General features: G+C 42.2%; 1 protein-coding gene across 4 annotated transcripts in view; it reads left to right on the plus strand.

Moving 5' to 3' along the window:
* The window catches only part of MAD1L1 (mitotic arrest deficient 1 like 1), a 352477-nt gene that overhangs the window by 149657 nt on the left and 177879 nt on the right, over nt 1-24941 (plus strand). For all 4 annotated transcript variants that reach the window (XM_051777190.1, XM_051777205.1, XM_051777198.1 and 1 more), the window contains one exon: nt 20235-20291. In XM_051777190.1, coding sequence (XP_051633150.1) covers nt 20235-20291 — 57 coding nt within the window. The remainder of the gene's footprint in view (nt 1-20234; nt 20292-24941) is intronic.

The following is a 24941-nucleotide window of genomic DNA, read 5'->3' on the forward strand; positions in this document are numbered from 1 at the left end:
CCTCTTAAAACCAGTTGATGCTGCAGCAGAACCTGTCTCTATGTGTCTGAGGCTGCTTTTTTTTTGGGTTTTTTTTTTGGTCAAACTAGATTTTAAAACTCAATTACTATTAATTTTTTATTTTTTTAGGAGATTGGTCATTTGGGATCTGTCCTGAAAGCTAGTAATTGCTCAAGAGAATCAGTCCATGGCACTGCCTTGGATATTCTGCACAAGGCAGCATTGTTTTCATGACAGGGAGATTTTTACAGCTATTTTTAGTGTGTGGATGCTCTGACAGTTTAAGAATGGCTTTAAGTCAGCAGTTCCCAGGGACCACAGCTAACTGGAAGCAACCTGCATCATTCTCAAGAATGAGAATGTCCTGTCACCAACTTGTGTAGGGTGAATCATTAAATAAGACAACTTCTAGCTTGTGATAAACTCCCTTATAGGCAAACCCCCCGAAAAATACCCCCCATTGCAGACCAACGAGCAGCCATAAGGACACTTTTGCCTCTGGGCTGCATATTGAAGGCCATGGGACAGAAAAGCATTTTCCTACATTTTCCAACTCTTCTGTTCTTGTGTCCTTTTGAGTGCAGGAAGGACAGGGGTAGACAATTGTCATTGCCATCACCTCTTGCTGCAAGTCACACTCCTGGTGTAGATGCAGTCAGTGACACTCTCCCCCCTAGTTCTCTTCCTTGGTTTTGATTCTCTAAATGTGAAGATGTCTAGTAATGGTAAATCTAAATGATCACCTGTGCTTGCAGTGCAGGGAGTTTAGGATGGACTCTGGCTGTGTTTCAGCCTGCAGGAAGCAAGCCCAGCCTAGGTGAGACTGTGCTGATACCCCCATCCTGCTGTCTAGGTGTGATGCTCAGAGGATGTGGGAATGCTCCTGTACTCTGCATCTAAAGGATCTCACTTCAGCCTGAGCAGATTGAGAGATGCCAGCAACAAAAAGATCTCTCCTTCCTCCCAGCTATGCTCCACTTAAAATGCTCTTGGTATGAACAAATCCTCCTGTAGCCTCTTCTGGTGATGTTATGAATAACCCAGCACAAGAGAGGCTTGAACTAAGGAATTTGGATTAACTTCAGATGTACTTCAGATGTCCCTGGCTGTAGGAAACAAGAGAAACAGATGAACTGGGTCTAAATTCCTATAGAAGATTTAAAATTGGTTCTTGCTTAGTTTTGGACAGAGCCGATAAGTGATGTGCAGTTATGAGTCATATTTACCACAATAGAACAGGGGAGAGCGTTTCATGCAACGTTGAGGGCTTTAAAATGCTTTACACTGGAGAGCCTGCATGCCTGTGCTGAGAGATACAGGCTTTGCAATTAGATGTCTTTAGGTGGAGGAGGAAGCAGCAATACACTTGGAGTGGGAGCAGTAGCCCCATTGGCAGCAAAGACATTGCATGAAAGAGCTACTTCTGTGCAATGTGGTGCAAATCCCCTCCTGCTGCAACTGGGGAGCAGGGGCTGAATTGAGGTGCAAGCAGAGCAGTGATGATGTGTCTCTCTCAGGCATAAAGCAGAAAGAAAAAGGCAAACTAAGCAACTTTTGGGGACTAGAGTTAGGACCAGGTAGCTTCCAGCTTCTCAAAGGGAAGGCTTTGAAAGAGTAGAAATATGTTCTTATGTCGGTCTCCATCACTTGGTGTTGCAGGCAGTGTGGAGGGACGGATGGGAGGCAGTAGGGAGGTTGCTGTGCAGGTTTCTTTAGTGCTTGCACCAGTTTCCAGTGTTGCTTTCCACAATTGCAGAATTGTTTGGGGTTTTTTGCAACATTAGAGAAACATTTCACATTAGGACAAACTGCTTTTTGCATTTAATTCAGAGATTTAACCCCTATGAATCTCTTCCAAGTGGGAAAGAGCAATGATTTGGTGTAGCATTGGCCTCACCTGTGTGGATCGTGCAGCTACAACCCATGGCACTGCTGTGCCACATGTCCAGTAGCAGGGTTTGTTTTTGGGGGTACTGAGTGATCTTTGGACAGGAATGATCCCAACAGCTTCCAAGGTAGGTGGTCTCTTTCTGGAGCAGGGTGATGGGATCTCATCAGAGGCCATGCCACATCCTCTGGAGCACTTCCAGCCCCTGAAGTGTGTGGTACTTGTTCATGTGGCTCAACCACCAGATGAATATTATGGTGTCTGACTCTTTGGCAACAGGAAAATTGGAAAAATAGGCCAGGACTGACTAATTTCTCTCCAAGCTAAAAATTGGACTCCTTTAGGTTATGTTTCCCAGAGGAGCTCCTGAGTTCAGTGCTTTTCCTCTCTTTTGAACTGTGTGAGTGAATCAATCAGGCTTCAATGCTCAGGCCAATAATGTCTCCTATTTGTTAGAACTACTACTTAGGAACCTTCTCACATTGATGCAAGCTTTAACAGCTCATGGAAACCAAGCAATTCAGGGGGAGGAAGGAGGTAAATATCTCATAAAAAAAGTAGAAGCTAAGATTGCACATCAGGATAATGTTTTACATGGAAAACGCCATGGATATTTTAGCTGGTTCCTAACTTTGCATTGTATTAATGACATTAAACAGCACTTGTGTGGGTGGCTTAAAAGATGTTCTGAACTTGTAGAGATTTGTTGATTTTTATAATGATTGGATTTGAATTCTGTGATTTGTAGTGCTTCATTTCAGAATAATTGCATAATCTCTGCATAATTTAAGATTTAAAGTATGTATTTGTAAGTGTTCTCATGTAATCTTTTAATTTATGATGACGGTCTCCTGTAAGAAAGAGAGATTAATATTTTTAGTTGTTACTTTCCATTTAAAAACATGCTGTAAAGATTCCAGGGGTTTCCTGCAGGGCCTCCACGTAGGCCCAGCACAGTCCTGCCCAGTGCATTTCTGTGGCGTCCAGGACAGAGTTTTTTTGCAATCCTGTTATGAAATCTTGTTCCCAAATAGTTATAACATATAAACAGAAAAAGTGCTTTGAGAAAACAGCATCAACACAGGCTTGTTCCCATGCTCTTGTGGATCCTAACATTCCTGCTCTTTGCAGTTTGCAAGGATTATAAGATCCACTTTAATGCACTTAATACTTTGTTATCGTGGCAATTAGAACAACAGTAGTCCCTGTCTTGGTTTTCTTTTGAAACCCATTGATTCTTTACTTTGGCCTTAATTACAAGTAGTAGAAGAGGTGTTTCTTCAGGGAACTAATTAGTCTAAAAAGCCTGGTTCAGCTTAGTGCCTGAGCACAGTTAGTCGAATGGTGCCTAAATGCAAGTGCCAGTTGCAGTTGTTTTGTTTCAGAACAAACATACATAATTAGTACTTCTCCATGGTTAGGAGTTGTGTTTGCTCCCATCCATTCACCTGTCTTTCCCTATGGTCTGGTTTGTCCAGAGGCTGCAGCACCTCCATTTCCCCAGCCTGGTTTGTATTAAGGTCATGAACTAGAGTAGAGCACTATTGCCATTTATAACTTGAACAGAATTCAGAGAAAGGTGCCTGGACTTCTCTTTATTTTTCTCTTTTTCTTTTTCACTTCAATGTGACCAGCCTACTAATATTTGGAAAAGGCTGGAAGCAGAGTAAGTGAAAAGCCCAGCTGATAGCGGTTTTCATCATGCTGTGAGTAAAAACTAAGCTGTTGATATAGATCTGCTCTGTTCAGGGGTGGTCCAGGTAAATTGTAAGGAAAAATTCTGTTTTCTCAGAGGCTTTGCAATTTATCTATTTGCTTTAATCAGTGTTAATGTCAAATGTGCTTTGATTGTGCTAAAAGCTTTTCAGCAAAACAAACTGGAAGTCCAAAGTTGGGGAGGAAGCCACAGTCTTCCTGTAATGCAAGTTGTAACATTCTTTTGAACTTTATTTATGCTGTTTAATAAAACAGGCAGTGCTATAGAATACATGTGCCATGAATCCAGCTGTAGTGACAGTATCATGGCTATGAAATGCATGGCACATTGATTTGACTTATTGAACTGATTTATGTTTTCAATTTGTTTAAACGACTCTAATGGTTGCAGCTCTGACAGATGTACGCTCACATTTCTAGTTCTGTTCAAGCCCACATGAAAACCAGAACTGATTCCTTGTTTAAAGCATTGATTTTTATCTGTTCTGTGTTCCCGTGTCTGCAATCCACACGTCAGACTCCCAGATGTGAGTTCTTGTAGCATCAATTTTGCTTCCTTTTGGAAAATCACAGAAACAGTTTCATTGGAAAGCAGATTCTTGGAAGAGTTGCTAAACCCAAATATTTTTGATTTTTAAAGGAAATCAACAAGAAGCTTGAAAGATTACATGTTGTGGTATTATTGGTGTATGAAAACACAATGAGTTATTCAGTAACCATGAACAGAGTAATTACTTTGTAGAGGTAATTTTAAGTAGAATATCTTGTGTAATGGGAGAGGGTTTGAGGCTTCTTTGTATAAAGGTTGCCACTGTACATTATTTGAATACACGAAGAAATGATGAGTGTCTGTATCAGTATCAATTATGGGAGTATCTCTTGAGAGCCCACAAACTCTGAATTTTTCTTGCAGTCCAGGCTGTGCAATGCAGTCGGGAACTGGCCTGATGGTAGAGACCATAAACCAGTAATCTTTGTGGCAGATATTATTGCTAAGCTCGTTGTTACCAACGCTACCTTTGGCAATTATATTCTGAGTACTCTCAATTTTATTAACATACAGATTCAGAGTTCTTCACTTTCTGATCATCTGGCTTACTGCCTTTTAACCAAGGTCATTTCATCAGTGAAAATGCAGCCTTAGGATAGATCAGCTTCCCGATTCCTCAAATATTCAGATAAAATATGTGCTCCTTTGACCTCCATGGGTTCCACTTAGCAAATTAAGGTGCTGGTTTCTGAAGCATTCTGTGACCTCTTGTGTGAAGAAAGGCATTAGGGACAGCTGGAATGATGTCTGCAGGGCCACAGGGACAAACCCCTGGCCCTCTAGGTGGGAACACTCAAGCAGTGACTAAGCCATGTCCATTAGTTCTTTGCCTTGCTCACATATGGGTGTGAAAGGGCAGGAGCCCCTCTTTCAGAGTGCTGAAATGAGACACCCCTTCTTCAAAGAGCCTTGGCTGGAGGTACCTGGGCCCCCAATGCTGCAGTTCCTGCTTGGAGGGGATTGCTCTGTGCTCAAAGATCATCTGAGTGTACTTAATTGTCTCTCAGCTGCAGCATGGCAGCACACAGAGCTGCTGAAAAGAGAGAATTGTTAGCATTATGGATGGTATTTGTTTAGAGCTGCTCGTTGTGCTTGGCACAGGCTGCCTGAGGGCTTGTGAGGAGTGCAGAGCTACCTATGCAGATGGATGTAATTCCTGGGAATGTTTATAGCTGAATAAAATACACAATGAGTCTTAAATTCTTTCAATATACATGGTACTAAACATACCCAAGCTTGTATGAATGTGTTAATTATTTTCATGTATTATGACTCCCAAAAAGCACAATGTAAATACGTGTTCATACATACATAAGTGTTCCTAGGAAAGCATGTCTAAAGAACTCCAGATGAGTGATTTTATGCTCTTAAAATAATAATGTCCCAGGCTAGTTCTACAGGCTTTTTATTGCTTTGCTGTTTACGTACATTGCTGAAGACAGTAGGTGAGACTGTCACAGCTGTACAGAGAAATGACATTTATCTTCCAAGTGCAGCATGACCTTATCGTTCATAAGTGGCATTTCCTCTCAGGATAATGAGCACCTTTTTATTTAGGCCATGCAAGACCCACAGTCATTGTGTCTGATTTCTACAGCCCATCAACACTGTACACATTACTGTAATTATTGTGGATATTATTTTCTGTTGCATTCCGCTTGCTCTTTGGATTACACTTGGTCCTGAACAGAAAAGGAGATTGAGAAAGGAAAATGTCACACTCAAGTCTTCATGAATATCTGCAGGCTGCTGCATGGCACAAACATGACCACTCCTACAGCAAATGTACTTTTTTATACCCTTCCTATATGGCCTCCTGCACAAAGAGAGCAAGTCACTATTTTGACATGTACCAGCCTAAGCTGGTGTTGCCCTGAGGTCAGGCACTTTTAGGCACAGGTGAATCTTTGCAGCTGTTTATCTGCTTGGTTAAGAAGAAAGAAAATTTAAACGTGACGAGAAGCTTAAAACAAAAAAAACAAGTGTTGACAATTCTTCCTTGCAAATATTTACGTCAGGGAGCTCTCTCTGTCATGCTCCATGTTGCCTTGCCCCAGCTCTCTTGCTTGATTTAACTTTGCCTGCAGCATTAGGTGTGTGTACTCACTGCATCCCCTCATGGTGCCTGGACCCGCCTCTGAAACAGAGCTCCCAGCCTCTGAAACAGAGCTCCCAGCCTCTGAAACAGAGCTCCCAGCCTCTGAAACAGAGCTCCCAGCCTCTGAGCATCCCACTGTGTGGCAGAGGAGAGGTTCAATACAGCCTGTACCTTTTGTGGCAGGAGCTAATAACTGAGATTATCTCGGCATATGTTCCTGCTTCTTCCCTTTCTCTGCCAAATGGAGATCTTTCATGTTTCTATAGCACAGCTTTGCTAGGCAGGCGTTCAGGAGCAGGAGACTCAAAGGTTTCTAATGGGACCATCAGGCAGTTTCACCTTTTGCCTTGTCAGGCTGCATTTGTTGGAGCAAGAAGCAATTGTGGGTTGCTGGATTGCTTTCCTGAAATGAATTGCTGTTTGCTTCACTCAGAGAAGATAAACACTCGCATCTCAAAAATATCATCCTGTCTGGCATCTTTGTTGGCAGTCTCAGCAGAAGGGCCAAAGGAAACAAATGGACCATGTCTAAGATAAAATTGCAGTGCTCCCTCTGGAGTTAATCCTTTCAGCCCAAAACTGAGCAGCACTGATGGGACGATGTAAGGAAATAGGCCCTTCTGTTCCTTCTGCTCAATTTTATGGATAAAGAAAAGACTTCAGCCTCGAGTTGATTAATCTTACACTTGGCCCTCCCCTGCAAGATTTTACAATGAAAATTTAACTGATGGTTGGCAAACACAGAATATGTATTATGCCTATGCAATGCAAAGATGGTTCTCTACTTGTTCTGTTCTTGTCTGCACTGGTTTTTTGTAGCCCTTGCATACTCTTTCCAAACCTTTTTCTAAAGAGGGGAAGATACTAACTGCTGGAGCTTAAAAGTTTGGATTTCAGGCCATTTTGATAGCCTTCTCCACCTCCCTACAGGAGAAATTAGTTTGAGAAAGCTGTAAATCTGTGCAGAGCTGGCCTGGGATCAGCCTTCATCCCCATGGAGGAGAAGGCTCTGAGGAGGTCCTGGGCTGCTTATTGGCAAACTTCATGTGCTGGGCAAGGTCTGCCATGGAGTTGCAAGGAAGCACTTTGCAGGAGTAGTGAAGGACCTTAAAGCTAGTCAGACTCTTTGGAAGGGGAAACCAGGTGGTTTTCTGCTCCTTGGATTCTGTAAGAACCTCCTTCAGGCTTGAAAGAAGGAGCATAAGATTAAGAGGACTAATTAAAAAGGATAATTAAGTTGGCTGCTTTGACGAATGCCAGAAAGCTGGAGACTGAGGATGTTGTGGGCAGTCAGACTAGCTGTGGGAAAGAAGAGGAGAATGAGCAGACAGTTGGAACAAGAGCTGTGAAATAAAAGTTCCAGTTATTTTGAGAAATGATTATTCAATATTTAAAATGTAGTTTATTAGAAATTTTCCTGCAAGTGTTTTCCAGAAACAAGGCTCTCTCTGTGTATGACTCAGATTCTTCCAGCTCTGTTTTTCATTGACACGAGTATTTTCATTTTCTTATGACATGGATGGCTTAACTTTAATAGTGTTGAGTCCACTCCTGTTATGATGACTCTTAGCACAAGAGGGCTGCACAAACACTTCTAGTGCTTCACTTCAATGGCTGCACTTCATATGTTGAATTTGATATGTAGAAAAGACTAGAAATTAGTCCAAGATGACCCACAGAAGCTTGACTTCTCACTTAAGGCTGTTGATAACCTAAAACCCTTCTTTAACTTGTGGGTGTGGGGGGATCTTCAGGGCATCCTCAGTCTCAAGTGTGTGTGCCTTCTCCCATCCCTGATCCTTCATTCTCTACAAAACTAGAGGCAAAAATGTAGTTGTGCATTTCATACATTTGAATGTCTTCTTGTCTCTATCCTTCCTTCCCACACACCATTCTTTTCTGTTTCTTTATATTTTTCGTTTCTTCTACCTTGTCAGCCACTTCCTTCCCAACAAACCATTAAGCAATAACAAGAGAAAACAAAAAAACCCCTTGCTGTTCCCTTCAAGTGCTTGCCTTGCATTTGTTGCCTATTTATAGCTGATTCATTTAAACCACAGTGGCAGTCAATCAGAAATGTGGTGAATCCTTCTTTCAAGAGCGTGCCAAGAGAGGATCTTTTTAGTTTGCTTGCTTTTTTTTATGATTTTTGTTGGAACCTCTACAGCATGCCTAAATTCCATTGGGATTTATTTATTTTGAATAAATTCTCAAATAAAAGTAGCAGAGTTTTGTTCCTCTTCAAAGAAGTTACAGGAGCATGACCATGGTGTGCAGGGATGTTTGATTTTGAGAGTATTTTACACATTTTTTTTTTCTTCCAGTTGGCATCTTGGACGATTTTTTTACTTTTTCCATCTAGAGAATTTCTTTGGATAGGGAGACTGTTAACCTCTTTTTTTCTTTCTTTCTTTCAGTTTTTTTCCCCCTACAACTTCAGGCAAATTCTGCCTCTAATCTGTTTGCAGTACAAACCTGATGGGGTATAATATTGGAATTGTAAATTGTGACTGCCCATGTGGCCTTACAGAGGTCACATGATCTTTGAGCTTGGGTTTCCCCTTTTGTTGAGCTGGTTGGTGCTACCATCTTCAGCCCTTCATGGGGTGTTGGAGAGGTGGAGGAAGTTTATATAGGCAGATCCCAAATAGCAAGGCAGGAGCTGTGGGTGAGACACTTGTACACCATAGGTGAGATGTTGCATGAGACTCACATTAATAAACTCTGCTGGACTTCTGCTGGTTCCATGGGACATGCTGAGGTGTGGAGCATTGCCAGAGTCTCTGAAGTGAAGCTTGTCTGCAAGGAGCCTGGAAACCATTGATTTTTGCCATACCTGGAAGTGCTACCATTCTCCTTCAAGGGGAGGAGCTCTTTGGTGTGGGGAGTTATGTGTTGGGAATAGAAACTTTGCAATTTTTTTTTTTAATTTTTCAAATTACTCAAAAGGACTAAGGTTGTTTCTGCTTTCCCCAAAGAGATTTAGAAAGCAAATACTGTTTTAAAGTGGGTCTCTGCATTTGCCAGAGCATTTGCAAAATGTTTTAGCAGCCAATAGATGTACTAGTTTGGGGTTTTCCCCCTTTTTTGTTCTGCCCTTACTGCTCCTTCTTTTTATGCCATGACACCCTGGCAGGACAAGAATGAGGCAGAGTCATCTGGAGGGCTGACTCAGAAAACAGATACATAATTCCAAAAGTAATTCCTGCTTGGCCTCAAACATGAATATGCCTTCTGTGTCAAGGAGTCTCTGCTAACCTTGCCTTGCTCACAGTGCTGTGCAGATAGCACAGGAGCAGGAAGGTACAGGCTGAAGGAGGACAATTATCCTATTTGTTTTTTCCATCTCACCACCCATGATGGGATTTGATTCTGTGCTCTGGACCCTCCTGGGTCAGTTGTGTTCAGAGCAGCCGTCGGCGCAGATCAGCTGTGCTAAGCACACTGTGACATTTGGAAATCCCTGTCTGGAAGGGGAATTGAGCAATGAGCTTCTGCTAATTATAATAGCTATGTTTAAAATGTGATGTTTGCTTTGTTCAGCAAAATCCAACTATACAGCCAGACTAGGGGCTGGAAACGCTCTGGCAGCAGAGGAGACAGGTCCTCAATGCACGCAATCCTGGGGCGGAAGCAAGGGCAACTCAAGCACTGCTTTGTCAGAGCAAACATTGCACAATCTTGTCCTGGGGGTGGATGTTGTTACCTAGCAACTTCCAAAAGTGTTTGAAATTTGTTGGAGACCCTCCGAGGCTTAGGCACTTTACCCACTGTTCTCCTCGATGCCAAAACCATGCTGGCTGTCATTTCCCAAGCCACGGGTAGTGCTGGCTGAAACCCCTCCTTGACCTTTATTTGAACTCGGACAACCAGTGCAGTAGTGCAGAGAACTAGAGCAAAAACCAAACTTGATTAAAATTAACCCAGAAGAAAACAAAGGTTTGATTTAAACACGGATCTTCACCCAACAGTGTTTGCTGGTTGGCTCACAGAAGTTGCCCAGGGAAATGTGTTGACGTGCCTGAGGGTTCCTGTTGGGAGTGTGTTTGTGGGGACAGCGGTGAGATATCATTAGAACAGAGCTCTCAGCACACACATATCATTAAAGACATCTTTTCTGAACTATCACCACACACCACCAGCTGCCAAGAGCCTTGGGAAGCTTAAAGGAAGGTTCTGGCCTCCTCAGGGGTGTGAGGTCAGTGTGAGTTGTTCAGTAGCTTTGGTATAACAGTTAAAGGGTTAGTAAAAATGACTGTGATATGAGGAGACTTCAATAAGAAGAAAACTCTGGCTATGCTGCTGCTTAGCTTCCAATATTCTTTGTTTCATTCAACTACAGATAATCTTTTTGGGGTCTAATCCATGCCCAAAACTCCCTTCCTCACCACTGCTTCACTTGGGGCAGAGGCTTTCCATCACTGCTGTTTTTGTTGGAATTTCCGTTCAGATTCTAACTCCACTGTAAGGCTTCTTTTAACTCTACTAAGTACTAGTGTTTCTTTCCAAAGACACTGGGCATCCACTTGTTTCCTCAGAAGCATTGACACCCTAAGGCTCTGGGATGTAGAGCCTCTCCTCAGCAAATAAGAATATTTTCCAGGTATTCAGCTGTCAGCTCAGTGGAAAGAAAATGTTGCTTTATGGTTGGTAGACTGACAATAACTCTTTATCCCTTTAAATTAAAAGTGACACACTCACATAAATCATTATAACAATACTGTGTGCAAACACTCTGCCTGAGTCCACAGGAGTTATGAGATGACAGTGAATTGGGGTGAATACCCTTATTCTTGACTTTGAGAAGTGCAGTGACAATGAATCACTCTTAGTGATGAGATGCAGCAGTGCTGACTCATCGGGCTGAAATTAGAAGGGCTTTTTTAGTTAGAGATGTAATTCCACCATTTTTTCTGATGAACGGATAAGAGTGAACATTTTTGTTGACTAATTTACAGTTTTCATCAATAAAATGCTGTTTCTTTCCCTCTAGGTATCAAACCTAGTTGGAGGCAACTCATGGGGAGAACTTAGATCCAGAGGTGCTACATCTGTTTCAGAGCTGGGTCTGGTATCCCTTCATTTCACTTTTAGAGATTTGACCACAGCACAGTGAAATTAATTCTCTTTAGTGTTCTCCAGATGATTTGTATTCTTTACCTATTTGTTATATCCCTGTGGAATGGACTGATACTCTCCTAATATTTTTGAGTTGCACTAATATATTAATAATCTGTTTTACTCCTGGCAAGAGATTTGTGGCCAATCCTCAGCAGACAGATTTGATGCCAGTTTATCTTTCTGCAGTTGGGTTACAAATTTTGCTGTGGGGAGCAGCAAAAGAGAAGAGACTCCCTGCTACATCGGCACACTCAGCTGCTTTTCTGAGGTAGGAATATTTCTGAGCCCACAAAGAGAATATTAGTGGCAGGGGCTCTCTGAGGGGTGTCCCAGTGATGGGGAATGACTCCTTTGGAGAGTCCATCGGCATCCAGCAGTCACTTGTGTGTGTCCTGGAGATGCTGTACAGGCCGACTGCATCATGCTGGAAGCAATTGGCTTGGCAGAGTTTCATCAGTCAGGCTGCCCTTTGCTGTTGAGGAAGCAGCTGCAAACTCACATTTTTTGTTTGGCACTGTATTCTCTCCCCAGGGACTGCAGCACCGTTTGATTAGGATGGAGGGAAGGAGACCTATTGCAAAAGTATATTATTCCCAGCAGAGCTGTGCTAATCTTTTTGGTCTCTGTGCTCCTTCTTAGCAAGGTGTTGAACAAAAACATTAAGGGAAAAAAGGAGGAGAGAGGAGTTGCTGGGATGTTGCTCCTTAGCCTCACCTCAACCTCAGCTGCAGCTTAGAGACTAAAACAACAAATAATTGTTCTTCTTTTGAGATGTTTTTGCAAATGTAAGGCTGTTTTGTTACCTGAGCCCATTATTTTCCTCCCTACCTGCATGCCTTTCAGTCTGGCATGGGGCTGTCTGATCTCCAGGGACTCATCCTTTCCTGAATTGAATGCTCTGCATTTTTCCATCTCCCAGTTTGCTCTGGTGCTGTGTGCCTTCCCTGTCAGCATCTGTCTGGGAAATCTGCAAACAGCGTTGATGTAATAGATTTAGAGAAGTTCAGAGTCTTTCTCCAAGTTTTACATTTTGTTGGAGTTGTGAAGGTCACCTTTGCTTTGAGGATCAGGGAGATGAGGTTGCTGCCACTTCTGAATGTGTTGGTGCTTGACTTCTGCACTTAATACAGTGCTTAATCCTTTTAGTGCCCGAGTGGTGTGGCCCATCTGGTGTGGTTTGTGTCAATAGTGGCACCTTGTGCTCAGAGATTATCCTTGATTGAAGGTTTCTGAAGAGCGAGTATTATCTTTACGTTAGAGAGGGAGAGAAAAGAAGGAGTTTCAGAGTTTAGTACTTGGCCCTGGGTCTCTCAGCAGTTGTTAGACAGAGTGGGAACAAAAAGCCAGGACTCTGCTGCAGGACTATGCAGCTTACTCTAAGCTAGGTCAAGTGATTTGCCAGGGATAAGGATGTGGGCAATTTCTGCTTGGAATCCTGTCTTCCTCCTATCAGTTGTTCTACAGTCACTTCGTTAGCACCCTTTTCTCATCATCTAACCAGAGAGAGTTTGGGGTTATTTCCTTATAATAAGCTTACCGTCAAGAATTCTTGACATTGCTAAGTGATTGTGTCTCTTAAAGAGAAGGAGAGAGATTGGTCTGTCCTTGAGACTTAAGAGCAAGAGAAAGGTTTGGTTATTATCCCTTTGTCCAGTAAATCCTGATAGAGTGTTGACAGGAGCCCATATCTTTGCTAGAGGAGATGTTTTCCCCATGTCTTTGGTAATTATAGCAATGACTTTGGCAATTTTTCAATTTGCAGTATCATTTTTTGTTTAGCACCCAAGAGTCTTTGCTTTATTCCTCTCACATTTTGGTAACCAGTTGGTTTTTGTCTCTCACTGGGGGGCGGCATTTCCCTGCACAACTCCAGTACAAAACTGGTTTTCGGAGAAGGAGCAGCTCTTGCTTCTTTGATGAAAAACACTCTCACTGCTCTGCACAAAGCAGTGGCCTTCAGTCCCTGGGTCTTGTGGTTTGCTGTGATGCCCAGGAGCATGAGTCCCTGGGGATGTGGGACATCTGGCTTACAGGCATTCTAGTTTCCTGTGTTTCCTGTCCTTGCTTGGGGTAAAATTAAGGACTAAATTATATGGAAAACCACATAAGCTGTGGCCTGAGACATATGCTTTTCATTGAGCTGTAAACCTATCCTCATAACATAAATTATGTCAGTAAGTAATGGTCTCTGGTTTGCCTATTGCAGCTTTTCTGCAAGTTGGATTGAGTGTCATTTCACTGAATCCAAACTTCTCAAACACACTCAGAAGTTATTGGGGAATTTTCTTTTGCACTTTTGCATCTGACCAAGCCCCCTGCCACCTCCAGTCCAGCTCCTGGGAGATAACATGGTGTTCTGGATGCTTTTGAGACAGCAGCAGAGGTTTTTTGTAACTGTTCTTTCCCACTTTATAAAGCGTGTGCATTTGATTTTATAACCAGGAGAACTTTTTTGAGAACAGCAAAAAGGAGCCTGTAAAGCAGCAAAGAAATTATTTTAGCAATGGCTGGTACTCAACTATCTCAACTGATGCAATTTTGTGAAAGATTGGCAATTTCAACTACAAACATCAAAATATGTTAAATTAGAAATGACCATTTAATCCAGTGTAATTCTGTAGTGCAGTTCAGACATGCTGAACCAATCCTGTACTGCTGCCCTTGGGCAGTGATGATGTGTGGTGGGTTGAAGGCAGCAGGCATTGGCTAACATGGGATAAATGGATATCTAACTTTAAAGTATAAACAGGGAAATGCATTCAGGAGCTGTTGAAAGCTGAATCCCACGGGTGAGATTTCAGATTGAACACTAATGAAAATTTCATTTCAGTTCTCACAATATTTTAATATGCTGGATCACAGCATGCAAATAAAGTGAAGTCTTACTGCAAGTGGCTGATGAGTTACTTCTGTCTCTGTCTCTGCCACCCCCAGAAGTAATTTGTCTGTGGCTTTTGTGAAATCAAAGTTTTCCTCCTGTTTTTCCCGCAAATAAACCAGTCTTATTATTTGTGTTGGAGGTAATTAGTGACTGAAAAGTTCTCTTCAAAGTGTTCTCATCCCGTTCCTGTGTTGCTCCATGTAACTCATCAGTGTGGTGCCGAGGCTTTATGTTTTCAGATTGAATTGAATTCTAAGTGTTACAGTCAGTGCTTTCCTTATCAGAACTGTCCTGGGAGTGCTGCCATGTTTTCAAGTTTCCTTCTTTATTTCAGCTGCAGCTTCTAGGCACCTTTTTTCCCATGTGTCTCCTGAATCTGATAGAAAGAAGTGATACTGTGGTTCTTTTCCCTTCTCACCCAGCCTATGGCACCAGGTAAGATGTGCTGGCTTGGACCTTGTATAGGTCACATTGCTCTTTAGCCACACAGTAAGGCCATTGAGCTGGAGCCAAGAAGCTTCATCTTCTATCTTCTTTTGTAAGTGATCAGAGGAATGAACCACTGTGAAATTACCCAGGGAGTGGGAGGCAGCCAGCACAAGGAAACTGAAGTGATTTGGCATGTTAGAACATACAAGATTCTGTTTTTCTGAGATCGGTAGCCGATATATCCTTGTAAATTTGAATTGTGTGTTAACTTTCTCAAAGAGGAGAAGCAAGAATTTATCTTAAAGTTAATTAATTTGAAATAGCTATTAATTAACATTATACCTAAATTTGCAAATTATCACACTTGACTTGAATTTGCATACAACTGTTGCATATAAAATACTTCTAAGGGTATCTTGGACTTCAGCAAGCTGTAAAAATGCCATTTATTGCAGCTGTGTTCCATCTTTGCCAGGCAAAACCTCCTCCTCCTCCCCTCCCCTGCAGAGGTGCTGCCCTTCCAACAAGTGGCTTTTCTTCTGAGGACCCACAGTTGGGATTTATAGCTGTGAAAGGACAACCCCAGCATAGGCAGCTGTGTATATTCTCAGGTATTTCACCCTGATGAGGAAGAATAAGAATTGCTCTTTTTAATTTGAGGTAGTGAATGTTTCTCTGCCTAGTAAAGCACTGATGTTGTATTAATGTGACTGTTAAGATAATCATGTTGTTTGATGAAAGCATAAGACTAAAATGATGTTTCCAAATGAAAGCTGTTACGATTTATTCCCCGTATGCAGCCCACATAATTCTGCTTCCCTAACTCTTTGAAGCAAGCTTTTATTTTATGGGGTTTGCGTTGCTACTACTGTGCTGTGCTGTACCTATGAGCTACTTAATGTGCCACATCGAGGAGTAAATTAATGCAGGTCCACAAAGAGAGCGTTTCGATTTGCTAATTGCTTGTAGAGCGGAGGGTATTGTTGTGTAGAGAAAGACTGTTCATTAGAGATTGAGTAGTTAATTTTTCCCTACAAATGAGGCTCACATTTGAGCTGTTTGCCTATCGGTCAGGGCAGTCGGCTCACGTTCAGCCCCCGGGGAGGAGAGGGGGGCTGTTGGTGCAGTCGCTTTAACAGCTGCATCGTCACCACCAGATTGCTTTAGTTTCATTCATTAAACCCTCCCCGACCAGCCTCCTCCAGCGCCGTCAGTGAAGGCTGACTTTTGGAAGGTATAGAAGACAAATTATTGATGCAGGGAAGCAAGCTAAACAATTCAGAAATGTCTCCTTGGAGCTGAATCGGTTCCTCTCCTTGGAAACTGTTCCTGCTCCTCTTTCAGCCTGAGCTGCAGTGTCCCGGCGAGGCTGGAGCACAGGTTCTTCCCTTCCTGCTGCTCTCTTTTGAGGATGACAATCCACTGACAGTAGATTAGACAGTGTTGTCGTGTAAGATGAGTATTTTGAATTGACAAACACTTTTTTTGAAAGCTTAAAGTAATTGACTGAATACTTGAGAGGATTTTTTCTCCCCCTGCTTTGCTACTTGATTTTCTCTTACCTGGTTGTGCCGCCTTCTGTGGGTAAACTGCACTTTTCGTGTATTTGTATATCTGATTCGTAATATCTGTTTGCATATCAGATTTCTTACTCTTTGAGCTCAGTGTTCTGTGGGAATTGAACATGGGTATTAAGTAGAGGGAATTTCCTTGGAGCTTTAAGTTAACTTCCGTGCACAGCCTGAGAATTCAACACAGAAGTCTATCCTACTGAGAGATTCCTGAGATACCAAGGTGGATGTGATTGACTGAAAAACCCCTAACACAGAGCTGAGCTACGAATAGAATCATGGAATGGTTTGGGTTGGAAGGACCCTTAAAGATCATCTCGTTCCAACCCCCTGCCATGGGCAGGGACACCTTCCACTAGCCCAGGTTGCTCCAGGCCCTGTCCAATCTGCCCTTGAGCACTTCCAGGGATGGGGAATCCACAGCTTCTCTGGGCAACCTGTGCCAGGGCCTCACCACCCTCACAGGGAAGAGTTTTTTCCTAATATCTACACCTACTCTTTTTCAGCTCAAAGCCTCTCCCCCTTGCCCTGTCACTACATGCTCCTCAGGTAGGGATGTGGCTTTTCCTATTGTGGAACTCTGAGATGGGACTGGCAAACTACTCCAGTACCTGCTGGCCCCCCTGTGCCTGCTGGTGTTGGGGCATCTCCTTCCCACCCACCCCGAGGGGCTCAGGTCCATCGCTTGTGCTTTTGTTGTCTGGAAATGGCCAGAGATGACTAAACCAAGAAGCCCAGCAGTTCATTCCTGAAAAGATAAGTTCCAAGAAACAACATGATACTGTTTCTTTCAGGTCTTTTCTGGCAAATGCCTTGGAGGGGCTGGGAGCAGGGGCTCAGCAGGATGCCAGGCACCCGGCCAGGGCCCTCTGCTGCTCCTTCCTTCCACGGCTGTGGGGGCTGGCAGCTCCTCTGGAGCACTCTGATTAAGTGAGATGTGGGGATAAGTTCAGAGCCTAATTTCTCCTTCATAATTAAAAAATTTGTGCATCTGTCATGCTGCTGGTGATTAGGTTGTATTTTCTTGTGGCCTAGAAGGAATATGGCAGTGAATCACTTTGCAAGCAGCTGTCCTCGAACAGCTGAGCGAGGCTCAATATTTGATTTAGGCTAATAAAAAGTCTGGGGGCAGGGCTGATGTTTACAAGCTGGACGTGATAAAGCATTCAGATCAGCTGTGAGTGCATCCTGGTGAGTGCAGACAGCGGGGACCCCACTGAAGGTTTGGGCTTTGTGTTGTGCTTCCCCACCTGCCTGCATAGGTGGGCACGGACAGGGAGCAGGAGGGACCCCCCTCTGGACTGCAAGTGCATCTGACAGCATCAGCTGTGCTGGAGAAGCCTCCTTGTCTCCAGCTGCGTCACTCTAACAGCTCTCAATGCATTAAATATGTCCCTTTTGCTCTTCTGCGAGTGTTGTAGTCAAACCATATGTTTAAAAATCTTTTAATCTTCATAAATCATTTCTTCCAGCAGTCTGGTAAGTTTAGTTGCTGCTCTCTGAATTCCCACTAGTTACTGACTCTTTCCCTTTGAGATGAGCTGCCTTGAAATAAATGCAATGAAGAAAACCTACTTTGTGATTTAGTTCTTATCTGATTGCTTCTCCAAATCATATTGATCTGCTGTTATCATGCTGCTGGCTTGGACTTGCTGTCCAGGTTTTGCCTCTGGGTCTCTGCTGGCACAGCACCTTGAAATGGTTATTTTCCCCAAACCATATTATATATAAGATAACTTATGGCATATTTCCTGCTTGTATTTTTGATTTCTCCCATCCCTTTGTATTATTTCTCCCCTGTCTAAAAGGTTTTTTCATCCTCTTCCTGAAGTAAAATGTGTCAGTCTTTTGCTATCCTTTTTTTTCTGACTTTTATCAAGGTATTGTACTTTAAAATGCTCTCATACCCATCTAGTTAAACAGGCTCTTGGGGTACTGTTGTCTTGATATTATAAAGAAAAATATTTACACTGAAGGTGACCAGAGCTCGGCACAGTGTGGTGGGTTGACCCAGGCTGGGTGCCTGGTGCCCACCAGAGCTCAGAGGATTGAGCCACGAGGGAATTCACACTTTTTTTCAACGTGAGTTACTCTGTGATTCTGTAGGAGTCTGTGTGAACAGGAGGCTGAACAGAGACATGACCCTCAAATTCAGGAATGGTAGATACTGTAAGAAAATATGTAATTTTTAATGTAATCCTTAATTCAGTGTTTCTTATATCTGGTTTAGAATAGGCTACTGGTTCCCACCTAAAGGTCATTTTCATATAGATAAGGCTAATAAATATACAGAAAAGTTGGGGTAGTTTGTAATTAAAAATATTCAGTTGGTCTTGAGATGTTTTGCAAAGTTTATGCCAGCACCTCTCCTAAACAACATCTCTGAGGGCATGTTTTCTAACTCTCCCAAAGTGACTTTCTCCTGGCTCCCACTTGCTGCTGTCATTGTACCTGATTCAGTAGCAGTGGGGAAAAAAATCTTTCCCAGGTGTCTGCAAATTTATAGTTTCCTGATGTTCCAGCATCAAACTTGGTGATAATTTCATTTTTTCTTCTCACTTGCTTGTCCAGTCACTCCAGTTTTGTTTGGGGCTGGCATCTCCTGCGGTGTTTAATGAGCGTGTTTCATTCTCCTGTGCCAGGTCCCAGGCTTGTATTAAAACCCTTTTCATCCTATTTGAGTGTCTGTTCCTTAAATAATGTCACATCATCCCCTGCCCTGCACAGCAAGGAGCTGAAACTTTTTCAGTTTCCACTGAGCTCTGGGGCCAGGGAAATCGTGAACTGTTTGGTTGTTTGTTTGCAAAATGTTCTGCTGTTTGTTTTGCTGTGCTGAACCCTAAGACAGTAATTTTTTTTGTTTGCTTGCATTTCGGTGCAGTTAGCCTTCAAAGCTGAATGTTTTCCTTTTCATTGTTATAAACTGCTTGCTGTTTGTTGCTGGTTTGCATGTGGTACTCAAAAGACCCATTTCATGTGTGGTGAGAGATTGTTTGAGGGACTCCAGAGGGTTTTAATGATATTTGTTTGAAATTATATGAATTAGTTTGTAGGAAAGTTGTTTTTATTTCTTGTCTTTGTTTACATAGTTTAAATTAGCTTCTCTGTCATCACTTGTGACTACTTTTTGGGCTTTCTGCTAAATACAGAAAGGCTTATTGCAGGCTAGCAGAGTGTTGGGAAATTAAAGATGTGGGAAGTAATAGCACTCAAGTATTATATGTGGCTTCTCTTACCCATCTCCAAAATACCCATTTTGTTTAAAATCCTTTTTCATAAACAAAACTCTGTGAAAAGATCCTTCTCTGAGTCGAGTTTCTGTTTCCCCCCAAATTATGCAGGAATAACAGAAGATATGTCTGCTCTTGTTTGAGAATCTTTACATTTCAAATTTCTTCTTAAAAAAAACCAAAAACAAACCACAAACTCTTGCACTGGGAGGTTTTCCTCACAGAAATTCAGGAGGTTTATGTTACAGAGCAGATTTTCTCAGTGTTTTACCACAGCAGTTTGGAAGGCTTCCAAACCCAATCCTGAACCCCAGAACTTCAACAGAACATTTCCTGTGAAGTTACCTTGAAACAAACACACTCCTTTCAGGAGCTGTGGAGACAAATCTCTTCTTTCTCTAAAGTTAAGCTTGGCAAAACAGGGTGGGTTTTAGACCACTCCTTCTCCGACTTCCAAAGAAATGGATGTGCTGTCTGGACCATGAGATGGAAATTTGGACTAGCTAATCTAGTGGAATTCTTCCCTGCAATAAACGTATTCTTTCTAGTGTGTGTAGGTTACAGTTACAATCTCGTGGATTGGGATGCTGATAAGACAGAGTAAGATCCAACACTTATAATTGTTTTCCAATACTATGAAAGTCCTAGTGTCTTTGGTGATTTGGGGGGGAGGGGGGTTGGAGGTGCAGTCTTGTTAAACTTCCAAAATTACATCCTAGACTTAATTTTCTATTTTTTTGTGTCTTGAAGGCTCAGCTGTCTCAGGTTCTGGAAGAAGTGGGAAACCACAAGCAAAGAGCAGAGATGGTAAGTGTTCCATTTTTGCATGTTTTTTTTTTAAATTGTTTTACAGGGCAGTAACATATGCAAAGTTCAGTTCATTTAAACAATGGATCAGTTCCAAATATTTGGAAATTAATAGCAAATAAACATTGTAAAAGTTTATGTTGCTACTGCCTGTCTTGGCACTCCCTGTCTCCATACTCACCTCAAAAAAGTGTTGGATGAGATCCAGTGGCCTGTCTTCCTTTTTTGGGCAATTTCCTTTCTCTTCAACAGTTCTAGATCAGAAGCAAGCATTTAATTTCGTACTGAATTAACTCCTTTCTTTGGGGGCCTTTGATTCAGTCTCAAGTGTGCAAAGAACAATGAGATGAGATACGACAGAATTATCACTAACTATTTTTTTGCAGTATCTGTTAATTTTCTGCTGGGTTTGTCTATTTTATTGGCACTTCCCTCAAGGACCAAAAAGAATAGAGGCCACAAAACCAGACAGGGAAGTTTATGTGCAGTTTCATGACTACTGTGTACAATTACTCATAATCAGGAATAAATGAGGTGTCAGCATTAAGCCATTTCGTGAACCATTGTTTTTGCTAATGGGTGAATTGTGGGATTCCTGCAACTTTTTCTAGTCACAAGAAAAACCTGAGCAGTATCCAAGATGTAGAGACTCGTTCTGTAGATGTGATTAATTTTATTACTAATGAAAAAATAGGCCTGCATCAGTGGCAAGTAAGTAGGTGCTAAACAGACATCTGTTCTAAAATCCAAATCCTAAACCATGGTTTCAACCACGGGTCTTTTTAGACTTGTGCTGAACTCCAGTAGGGCACTGGAGGGCAGGACTGCCGTGCCCCTGCTGTGCTATTAATGGGTTGCCATACGTCTGTTGGTATCTTTTTTTAAATTTGTGCCTCTTGCTGTTTCAACATCAGATTTTTCATAATGAGAGCGTTAATTAATTCCGGTTCTGGGGTGGTCTCACATTGTGGGCAAACATTTTTGTATGCCCAGCTGCTTTCTGTGGTGATGCAGTTCACAACTGATACTTCCAAAGAAAACTGAATTAATCCTATTTACCATCTGATCTCATTACGTGCTGCCTTGTTACAGTTTCAAATTCTATACAATCAATTTTGCATTGTGTTCAGTGGATATATCAGAGGAAAAACTTGCTGTTGTGTTTTTAATGTTCCGAGGCTTTGGGGTTTTTTAAAACATTTCAGAGTTTTTCTTTTGGGCTCATTAAGCCTGGGTTTTGAGTTGTTTGTTTGCCTTCAAAAATTTGTTGTATTAAACAGTCTAGCAGAGAGCTGGAGAAACTGGGACTTCTGGTGTTAAAGCATTAATTGGTGTTGTGCAACATCCATCAGCAGAGGATAAAGCAGCAGTCAGTGTTCACTGCCTATTCCCAAGGGTTTCTCAGTGGAAAACTGCAGGTCTTGTGATCTTCCAGTAAAGTTTACATCAACCTCCCATGAACAGGCTGTTTTCTGTGGTGCTTTAGACGATGGATTGCAGATTGTGAGGTGTGGGCTGTATTCAGCAGCTTGAATTTTGTTCAGTAAATACAGGAAAATTGCTTCATACAGAGGAAGAGAGAGATTTATTTTTTTTTTCCCCTCTTTTTCCCTTCTGAGAGAAAGCCTGGCAGTATAGTGCCTTCTTTCCACTGGTGGTGGATAGTTCTCCTGCATCCCCAGTTGAAATCTCCCTTGTGGGTAACGTTATGTCACTCTGTGTCTTCTACAGCATTGGCAGAGACAGAGATGTGTCCCCTTTGGGTGGGGCTGTTCTGTAACTGCCTGCCCAAGGGCTCCTGTGGATATACCATCAGCCCCACTCTCCTCCCTGCCATCCAGCAAAATGTTCTTTATATGGGTTTTTTTCCCCCTCTCCAAATCAGTGTCTCACCTGGATGGCCTTATTTTCATACTCCTTTAATTGTGACACTTCAGCAAAATTATTTGCCCACTTTGGATTCCTGACATCTCACCTTCCTTTTCCTGCCTTTTGCCTGTGAGCCTCCAGTCTCAGTTTGATGCTGAGTGTCCGTGGCTGCAGGTGCAGAAGGGCTCGTCCTGCTCTGGGTGCTGACAGATGTGGGTATTGCTTTTCATCAGCTCTTCTGCAAACAGGCCCATGGCTCTAAGTGGAATGGAATAAACACCTGTCAGGTGCTATCATACAGTCTTTGGGCTGCTTCTGGAATGAACCTCTGTGCAGGTGACATCTCTGCTGCCACCCTGAAGAGAACTGATGGCTTTGCCACCCTCCCCAGGCGCTGGAAATGAAGGGATGTGCTGTGGGGCTGGTGAACAGGCTGATTGCATCTCACTGAGGAGTTTGGTGTCTTCCTTGTGTGCACTGGGGGCATCTTAGATGCCCTGGTAAATAATTCACTCTTCACATAGCAGTATTTAAAAGTAAAATACTTGTGGGATAAATCTGATAGGATCGTGGCCTCAATAAAAGAGGATCTGCAGGCTCTGTGTCCTTGGAGGAGAGAGCCCTGGTTCAGGGAACTGTGTTCATGGGGACAGTATGAAACAAAGGGTGGTGTGTGCTGTAGAGGACACTGTGCCAGGCTGGGGCACAAAGTCCTGCTATAGGAAAATGGGATGGACTCACCTCACTGACTGTCATGGATTACTCCAGCGTGGGATTTCATTGCTTGTCAACTAAAAGCCAGTGTGCTACTGGAGAAATGAAAAAAAAGAAAAGAAATTTAAACATCTTCAGTTAATTGCAGTTGACAAGACAAAGGCAGTTTGACTTTCCAGTATTAATTAGCAAACCCATACTAATTAGCTTGTATAAGCACAATTCATGCTTCTTTCCCTAAATGCAATTAATATTGCAACTGAAGACGTCTCTGGGCTGTGCTGCTGTATCATTAACATACTTTGCCCTAATTAGACACGGCCAGTAGTGGCTGGAGAAATGAGTTTGTGATTACAACCATTAAAAAATCCTCTAATATTTTATATCCTTCAGGGAACTTGAACCTGGAATTTATTTTTTGATTTAAGAAAAATTACCCTTATCATTGTGCTGTGTAATTAACAATGAAACTTTGATTTTCCTCTCCCTCTAACCCTTCACTTGTTTGTTTTTCTTTATTCACAGTTTAGGTGTGTTCCCACTGTAAGGGAACAGTCTTCTGAGAGGTGATACATAACAGGTCACCACTCTGATAGGGCTCAGGTCACTGGGCTGTCTCACAGATCTGTGGGGTTTGTCTCTTTTATTTGCTGAATGTTTTTTATTGTGAATTTTTTTTGGTGCCTAGGCACACTTTTCCTGCAATGTTTTCATATGCATATGCACTTTTCTGACAATTTTATCAGCACTGGAAGTTTCCTTTATGGGGGCTGGTGCTCCAGTGTCTGTATCTTCAGGATGTGCCAGGAGATTGCTCAGAGAGTTCACACATATGGCTCCCTGTTCTTTACTGCCAGGATCTTATTTCCTATGGTGTGTTAGTTTAGTGCTCTACTGGCTTAAAGCTGAGAGCAAGCTTCACTCACACAAAAATATTATTTGTGGAAAATACTTTCTTGTTTGTTATATTATTTTTCTTTCCTCCCCTAAGGGAGGGAAGCAGAAGATGTGCTTGTTTTTCTAATTTCCATTTGCCTTTTTCATATCCCTTTATAGACAGGAGGAGATTGTTTGGCTCAAGGTTGCCATCCAAGCAACAGCTGTGATCTCTGATCTTACTCTTTCTTTCAGTCTGGTTCTGTAGCACGGGGCATTCATGTCAAGATTTCTTTTTCTCCATCATTAATCCCTAAGGGAAGTCAGCTTGGTATTAAAAAAGCATCACCTGTATTTTCACTGCCCTGAGGTGTCCTGGGTGTCTTTTGACTTTCATCTTCAAAAGACAGCTTGGCCCATGTGGGCTCTGAAATCTATAGACTGCTCGTTGGAACAAATTATATTTCCTCCTTCAGCAGATTAAAAAGGATAGATATATGAATCAGAAGAATTGCTTAGCAGGGTGGGAGGTAAAGAAGATTTGAAGTCCAAGAATGCAGCCGTCACCAAATGAGTGGCATAAATTGAGTGTCCTTATAGAAGCAATAAAGACACCTTAAAATGAATATAATGAATACTTCGTGCCTTGAGGAATAGTGTTGGTTAACCCTCTGCAGAGAACAGGAGTCCTTTATTTAAGAGCAGCAGGTCAGCAATAGTTAAAGAACCAAATCATGTGTTCAGTCTGATGAAATCATAATGTTTAGGATTAACTTAAATGTCAGTGACTGCCTACACTGATGGTTATCAGAGGAAGAAATGGAGACAGAAAGGAGAGTGTGTGAAGGAAATAAACTCAGAGAACACTGTGCATGTTGTAGTTGGGAACTAGCTGCTCCATGGAAGGCAACATGGAAAAATTATTACCATAATTTTAATTTGCAGGTAATAACAATGATAATAGGAAAAACGTGAACTTTAATATGGAAAGACCTGCCCTGGATAACTGGCCAATAGAACTCATTTAATTCTTGTTTAAGAGTTATTAAACATAAAGCAAGAAATACAACAGACCAGGCATAAGAACAAAAGTGGTGTTCATTAGTGGAAATGTAAATTCTCTGTATTATCTATAATAGGAAGTCAATTAAATGTGGGATTAGAGAGCTGAACCATGGTAGTTATAAATAA

Source organism: Manacus candei, unplaced genomic scaffold (genome assembly GCF_025592945.1).
Source record: "Manacus candei isolate 608988 ecotype Guabito, Panama unplaced genomic scaffold, ASM2559294v1 h1tg000002l, whole genome shotgun sequence".
NCBI classification, from domain to species: Eukaryota; Metazoa; Chordata; class Aves; order Passeriformes; family Pipridae; genus Manacus; species Manacus candei.